The 8,232-nt window shown below is 33.0% G+C and overlaps 1 protein-coding gene across 2 annotated transcripts; it reads left to right on the top strand.

Moving 5' to 3' along the window:
* The first annotated feature begins 651 nt into the window (after positions 1 to 651).
* Positions 652 to 8,232, top strand: LOC117909505. Of its 2 annotated transcripts, none has more exons than XM_034823547.1 (2): positions 652 to 727; positions 5,690 to 8,232. In XM_034823547.1, the coding sequence occupies exon 2, from the start codon at positions 5,717 to 5,719 to the stop codon at positions 7,988 to 7,990; it is 2,274 nt and encodes a 757-aa protein (XP_034679438.1). In that variant the 5' UTR covers positions 652 to 727; positions 5,690 to 5,716; the 3' UTR covers positions 7,991 to 8,232. The 2 variants fall into 2 exon arrangements, with proteins under 2 accessions (XP_034679438.1, XP_034679437.1); XM_034823546.1 differs by having other exon boundaries at positions 670 to 727; positions 5,687 to 8,232.

Below are 8,232 nucleotides of genomic sequence, written 5' to 3' on the forward strand. Positions count from 1 at the left end.
ATCAGATTCTTGCATTTTGAAGCTGCACTTGACCTGAAATGCAAATAGGATGATAAAAAATGGAGAAATTATAGGAAAAGAAACATTTCAATCATGAATTAAGAAAGAACCAAAATATCCATATGATGATGACAGCATGGATGACATCACAGAGGAATTTTGCCATCAAAGCTACACTCAAATGGTGCTTTATTCTTTCCTTGATCTTCTCATCTTTGATTCTTGATTCTTCTTTTCCTTTCTTTTAGATTTGATATGTACTGTTTCCCTAACCAAGTTAAAATTTAAGGGAAGAGATTTTGGAAGGGTTATCTTTATGAGGACAACTGATTAGGTAATTGATGTTTATGACATTTTTTGAGGAGAGAACTCTCAAGATTCATCGAAGTGGGGGACACTAAATGAGGATTAGGTTTTATAGAATATTACTGATGAATTTCAACTATTTGATGAAAGGAGTTAGAGTGAAAACTTTCTTTCACATTCTGCAGGTTGAACCTTAAAGTGAAAGAACAAAAATAGAGTCTCCTGGGAGAATTACTTTAAACAGGAGCACGCATAGGACTGCAGATAGTAAAGGGAATTGAGAGAATAGCTTGAAAAGGAGGCAAAGACATACCCAAGTGCAAAATATAAGGAGGTGGAGTGGACGTGCTCACTGCACTCACTGCAATCACTGCGAAGGGGAACAATTCAAAGCAGGGCTGCCAAAGGAGGAGGGTTCAAGGTAAGTTTCACTATCAACTCTCCATTTTTGTAAATAGAGAAATTATATTTCCTTCTATCAAGTATATCATGTGGTCAGAATAAACAGCATTCTAACTATAAAGATTTTCACTGTTACATCTTAAATGATTAAAACATTGCCAGGACATTTTAAGAAAATGTGCTACAAGCCTGGCCTGTGACATCAGGAACTCAGCAAAGTGATATATGCTACTTCATTTTGGTTTTCTTGAAATAGGCTTGCATGGTGTAGTCTCTGTCAACTCTTTTCCCATTACGTGAATAATCTGTTACAGTGCTTATGAAGTATGTTATTGAGTGATTTTTTTTTTTCTCATCCTATATTTCTCTGTGGATTGCACTCTCTAGTCTCTACCTTTATCAAAGTGAGCCACAACAGGCAGAGGCTCTAGAGTCTAGATGTCCTTGACTTTTTATGAATGCTTGAATAATATCTTTTATGCACAAAGGCATGTTCCGAGAGCCATCAAGCTTTCCGACCATCTGTTTTAATGTCTGCATGCCTGATGCCTCCTATTTTTTCCAACCATCTTGCCTTCATCCCTCATTTCACCCAATGGTTGTAAGAGAATACCAGTTGTCACTGGTTCAACTTTATTAGTTTTTTTTCCCAATATGAGCAAAGGGTTGTGAAGTCTTCCCAATTTGGAAAAATTATGTTTTGAGCTCTTTTTGAAATATAATGAATAGGTAGCCCTCACTCTTTACCTTCTAATTTGTCTGTTTTAACATTAAAATCATTTTTTGGTTAAAAAAAAAGAACAGCAACATTTTAAAAATTTTACAATAAATTATAATATTTAAAAGTTCACACATTTTAAAACGAATATTAGTATTATTAATTTACTTCAAAATGAATATTAAATTATAAAGAACAATAGATAATAAATTTTAAATAAATAATATAATTATAATAATAATATTAATTATAAAAATATAAATCATGTATATTTAAATTTTTTTTTAATAGAATATGATTTTGATAGATCCATGATTGCATTTTTTTTCTTCAAAAAAATGAATAATAGTATTTTAAAAATAATAATGGATTAATATTTTGTTATAATTCATTTTTATAAATATGTAAATGTCAAGTTTTTTTTTTTTTTTTTCATATACATTTATTCCTCATTTTTGGACAAAAGCATAACCAGTTTGGTTTAACAAAATTTCCTTATAATTGGTCTAATTTTTGAGTTTCAAATTACCAGGTTTGTCAAAGAATCCAATGCATAAGTTTTAAGTGATTTGAGAGTCATGTAGAAGAGAAATTAACATAGTTATTTTTGACCAATTTTATTTTTAGAAAATTTCGATTAATTGGTTTAATTTTAAGTCCAAAATTATTTTACAAAATTATTACACCCATTAAAGAATCTAATACATTAAGTCTCAATTGATTTGAAGCCTATTTACCAATGAGAAAATTTGAAAAATATAATTATGTGCTAAAGAGAAATCTTCATAGTCATTCTAGACCAAATTTGGCTTGAGAAATTATTGTATTAATTTACTTTATTTTTTATTTCCAAACAATTTTTAGAAGAATCCAAAGCATTAAATGTGATCTAATTTGAGTTGGTTTGCCTAGTGACAAAAAAACATGTACTCTTGTCCCAGCATATACTATTTCGTCTGTTACGAAAAACTTGTAGTTCCCTCAATGAATTTGTTATCTTCCTCAAATTTTCATCAGACAATAGGAGTTCAAATCAAACAATATTTAATGTGTTAATGCCTCAATGAGTTTACTAATTTTTAAAAATAATTTGAAACTAAAAAATTGAGTTAATTAGTATTGAAATTTCTTGGAGTAAAACCAATCCAAAACAACTATTTCAATTCCTCTTCTACACAAAACATGTCTTTATACCATCTAAAATTTGAGGTTTTAGGTACTTACGGTTGGTTAAAAGATGTGCTATTTTATCTTTGATATTAGATGGATTTCCTATGAAATGTTTAATAGTAGAAAAAATTAAAGTAGCAATTACATCCTCTATATGTCTTGTCCATCCTCTTCCTTACAATCTCATTTTTTGAATTTTTTCATTGGCTTTTAACATAGAACTTTTATCTTATAATGTGGGATAATTATCCCACCTTCCTTTTAACTAACCTGCAAACCCAACAATGAGTGTCTAGAAACAACATGGTTTGACAATCTATTGTTTAACGTATAAGTTGTATTGACCATGGTCATTTCTTGAAATTTGGTTAAAATATTATACTAGTCATACCATCTATGTTTCATTCATAAATGGTTTTATTAGTATAAAAAGCTTGAGTATATCGATTGCTTTCCTCATATTGCATATTAGGGAAGGTTAGCCTTGGGTAAAAATTCTTAATTGTAGAAATTTCCTAATTTTGAGTTTCTTTAAATATTTCTATTAGTTTGTTAAGCTTCAATATTTGAACTAATTTCTTCATTAATAATATTAATTTTTCTTATATAAGAAAATTGTGGCGTGTTTAGGATAATTACATTTTCTTTTACCTTTTCACTTGTTTTTTTTTGGTTTTTTTTTTTTAAAATTTTTAAAATTAGATCTTAGTATGATTTTCTTGAAATTTCCTAGATAACTTAAATAGCTTAAATAAAGATTTATTATCTTTCTTAATAATTTTTTTCTTAATATATTCTTGATTTTGGATGACTTCTTCTACTCTATTGAGTTGATCTCCTAATAGCTTAAGAAATATATCGGTATTATTATTTGATTCCATTATTTTCTTAATATCTATTAGAGTTCCTTTATCATTGGTGTTAGTCTTAAAAGGCGATACCCTCACTAATGTTCCATTAATATCCTTATCTATTTTGGCTTCGGGAGGATGAATGGATTCTATGATGACATTATCACCAGTATTCCGTTGTTTGAGTTTTGTTAAATTATTGTTAACTCCTAGAAGGATATGTCGAGTATTCTTATTCCTTAAAGGTTTCAAACCATTTCCAAAACTCAACATGTAGTTTGATGTTTTCTTAGATAATTGTAAAACTCTTCGTGGTAGATAGTTCTTAAAACTTGTGGGACTTTATTAAAATATCATTCTCTTTTATCCCTATTTTCTTTTGAGAAAAAAAATATTTTCTTAGAATTTTCTTATTAATTTCAAATTCCTTTTGAATTACATTAATCATTTGCAAATATGTGGGTGACATATCTAGTGATTCTTGGGTAGCTCCATATCTTCTGAATAGTAGGGTTGTGATACATTTATGTGGCTTCAAACTTTTAATAACTTAATATTATTAGGGTTTGAAGAGGTGGATTCTTCCTCTATCTTAGTGGTTTTGGTTGGAACCAATGAGCATGATGCTCAAGAGGGTTTATATTTTGAAATTCTTTGGGTCCTAGAATGTTTGAAGGAACTAGAGAAGACTAGATCTCCTCCATTAGGATATGGAACCATTTGTTATAATCTTTTATGTTTGTCGTTTTGTGGGTGGAACAAACATTGAAGAAATTTCATGATTTTGGAAAACCAACTCCATTCCATAAGATCCTTTTGAGGATGATGAAGTTAGATTTACATATTAAATCTGATTGGAAGATAATAGTTTCCCTTAGATTTGGTGTATAAAGCTTCATATCCTACAATAGTGGCCATACTTTCCTAAGCAAACTTGGTAATTATAGAAATTGAATTGTTTCATTCCTTAAACTTGAATCCATGAGTTTTAACATGAAGGACAACATAATATAAGATGCCAACATTCTTTAATCTTATTGTGAAATTAAGATAACATTGGAAGTAAACTAGGCTATCAATTAGTCCATGAACCGCTCCAATAATAGAATCTTTATAATCAAAATGTTTATTATCTCTTGAACACATAACAATATTTAAGGTATTTAAGCATATTATAACAAATGGCTTAGCAACTACTTGAATCATGTCTAGATATATAGAATTATAGTCTTTCTTGTATTTTTGGATAAATTTTCTATTTAGAAGTCTTATTAATTGATCATGTTGTTCCAAACTTATGGTTTGTTTAATTGTTTTAATTGTGTAATCTAAGAAAAACTTAAAAGATCATTTTCAATAATTTCTTGGTTGGAAAACTTAGGTAATTTCCAATTATCTACTTCATTAGGAATCTTAGGATAATTTACTTCTTCACTATTTATTAGAGCTTCTTGGGGATTTGTGGATCTCCTAGACATAAATCTAAAAACAGAACTCATTTTAGGTTAATTTAGGTCCTATTCATAGGATTATAAAGCTAATTGAGTAATTATCAGAAATCCTGCCCTAAAACACCTATTCCTTTAGCTAACACAAGCTCCTTTGGATTGCCTTTAGACAAACCTTTATTCCTAGGATATATATATATATAGGGAGGGAGATATTGTGATTTAGACAAGATCCAAAATACCTTGATAGTAATGAAGGAGTAAAAATATACCTATAACAAAAAAGTTAGTTTATTTAAATATTTAATCAATCATGTTTTTTTATTTATTATTTTAAATAAAATATTATTAACTATTATTATTTCTCATTTATATTTAATAAAAAAATATCATTTATGCCTTTTTAAAATAGTAATATCTATAATTTAGAATTTCTATTAAAATACTATCATTCTTTTTAAATACGTAATTAGTGTTTTTGTCATCAATGTAAAGTAAACCGAAATTTCTCTTCATTGTTTTAACATAAAATAGAAGTTTAATATTTATCTACAAAATTGACAATTTGAACTTGTTTTATAAAAGGTATAAAAAAAAGAAGAAAAAAAAGAAGGAAAATGGCTACATTTGGTTCTGCAATATCAAATAAGAAAGTATGATATAATATGATATGATTTCTTTTCATATTAAAATATGACATCTAAAGTTTAAGTGGCTTCAAACATGGTATATGGGGGTGTGATGGATGGTTTGAGTAATCGAAACTAATCACGATCTGATGTTTGATGCAGCAGGAGAAACGAAAGAAGGCAAAAGGAGGCATGACTAACGTCATTCCTGCAAAGGTCAGGAAATTATGGGATGAATGGAATCTCCGGGGTTCCATTCTTTTCAGTCTTTTGCTCCAGATATTGTTAATTCTTTGTGCGCCAACGCGAAAGCGGAGAGGAAACACATTTGTGACCCTCATTATCTGGTCAGCCTACTTGCTGGCCGACTGGGTGGCAGCCTTTGCAGTGGGTCTTATTGCCAACAGCCAAAATAACATGAAAAACAAATGTGAGATGCCAGTTCAAACCGAGGACCTTCTGGCTTTGTGGGCTCCTTTTCTACTGCTACACCTTGGTGGCCCTGATGCCATCACTGCTTTCTCCCTCGAAGATAATGAGCTCTGGATCAGGCATTTGTTCGGGCTCCTTATCCAGCTTATTGCCGTTGGTTATGTCATCCTACAGGCTCTCCCAAGTGAGCTCTGGATCCCAACAAGCCTTATGTTATTGGCTGGGATTATCAAATATGCTGAGCGAACTCGTGCTTTGTATTTGGGGTGCTTGGGTAATTTCAAGGCCTGCATGCTTCCACCTGCTGACGCTGGTCCAAACTATGCTCAACTCATGGAGGAATACACCTCAAAGAAGATTGCCCATGTTCCGGCTGATATTAAGATAGAGAAAGAATTTGGAGGCGGAGCTTCTGCAGATTATGCTGTTCGAGTTGAGCGCCTTTCCGACCTTGATGTGGTGGAAGGTGGGTTCAAATATTTCAATATTTTTAAGGGTCTGATTGTCGACCTCATGTTTACCTTCCAAGAGCGGAAGGATAGTCGAAGGTACTTCTTCGCAAGAAATACGGAAGATGCCTTCAAAGTGTTGGAAGTTGAACTCAATTTCATGTACGATGCCCTCTACACCAAGATGGTTGTGGTGAATGGGAATATCGGCTACGTTCTCCGCTTCGTTTGCTCTACTTGCCTAGTGGCTTCCTTGGAGCGATTTGCAGCTCATCATAAGCAGAAAAATGGTGGGCATCCGCCCAACCAGGGGAAAATGCACCCCTTCGACGTTTATGTTACCTATGCCTTGCTCATTGGTGCCATCTGCCTGGACTCTATAGCTGTCATCAAGCTCATTTTTTCTGACTGGACTATAGTTCTGCTCAGATACCGTAGAGCCAAAGAGTTTCTTCTTAAAACACGTAAAAGACTCACCATCTACAGAATAGGCAGCTGGTCCAAAACTTTTGGTAGGAGGTGGTCCAATTCTATGTCACAGCACAGTTTGGTTCGTTACTGCCTGAAGGAGCGGTTCAAATGGATCGACGTAACTGTAGATTGGTTTGGACTTAAGGATATTCTGGATGAGATTCAATACAAAAACCACATAAAGGTTCCAAAAGATTTAAAAAATTTTATTTGCGAGGCGCTGAAGGAAAAGGCCAGGAAAGCAGAGGATTCAAAAACTGCCAGGGAGATATGTTCAGGGCGAGGTGATTGGGTTCTCTCACAGAGCGCTTGTCAGTCCCTGATATGGAGTGTTGATGGTGAATATGATGAGAGTCTTTTATTGTGGCATATAGCTACTGATCTCTGCTTTTATGAAATGACGTCATCAACACATACAGACCCTGAAGTTGGACATCAGCCATCAAAAGAAGGAAGCTTTGGTAATAGACGCGACTTCAGTAAATTCTTGTCAGACTACATGCTATATCTTTTGGTCATGAGGCCTACAATGATGTCTGCAGTGGCAGGTATTGGGCAAATTAGGTTTCGAGACACTTGTGAGGAAGCAAAGAGGTTTTTTCGCAGAAAGGATATCATTCCTGGAGGAAAATTTAAAGAAAGCTCTTTGTTATCGTGGTTTAAGAAGATTTTCCCCAGTTCCAGAGGACAATCTGAACCGAAGTGTTCTATGCCATGGTCATGGCTGGAGAAGTTTTCTTCTGAAACAAAGAAAGAATTGATGCGGGAACAAATAGAGGAAGCCTGTGCAGCTCTACTTCTGATAGAAACTGTTGTTAAGCCCATTGAAGTGAAGGGTGATAGAAGCAAATCAGTGTTGTTTGACGCATGTATTCTTGCAAAGGAACTCAAAAAATTGGACGAAAGGAAGAGGTGGAAGGTAATGAGTGAAGTATGGGTGGAATTGTTGTCTTATGCTGCAAGTCATTGCAGAGCAAGTACTCATGCCCAGCAGTTCAGCAAAGGTGGAGAACTTGTTACTTTTGTTTGGTTACTAATGACCCAGTTAGGCTTGGGAGATCAGTTCCGGGTAGAGGCTGGCCATGCTAGAGCAAAACTGCTTGTGGAGAAGTAAAGGAAGACTTCAAACCAACTAATGATCCTCTGTTTTTTTACTATGTATTAGACATTTCTATCTCTTAATGCTTTCAGTTGAATAATCACCAAGTTCCAGTAGTATGTCATTTTCCTTTTGCATCTGATGCCCTTTTCTTTTACATGCCTTAACTCTTAACAATGTTCACTGGATGTGGCAATTATGCATGTAACACAAACACAAGTCCACCTATAGCAGTAATTCATGGATTTTGCAGCTCA

This window comes from Vitis riparia, chromosome 19 (assembly GCF_004353265.1).
Source record: "Vitis riparia cultivar Riparia Gloire de Montpellier isolate 1030 chromosome 19, EGFV_Vit.rip_1.0, whole genome shotgun sequence".
Lineage (NCBI taxonomy): Eukaryota > Viridiplantae > Streptophyta > Magnoliopsida > Vitales > Vitaceae > Vitis > Vitis riparia.

Excerpts from the sequence above, each read along its gene's own strand:
- LOC117909505 (XM_034823547.1), top strand. The coding sequence starts at position 5,717 with ATGACTAACGTCATTCCTGCAAAGGTCAGGAAATTATGGGATGAATGG.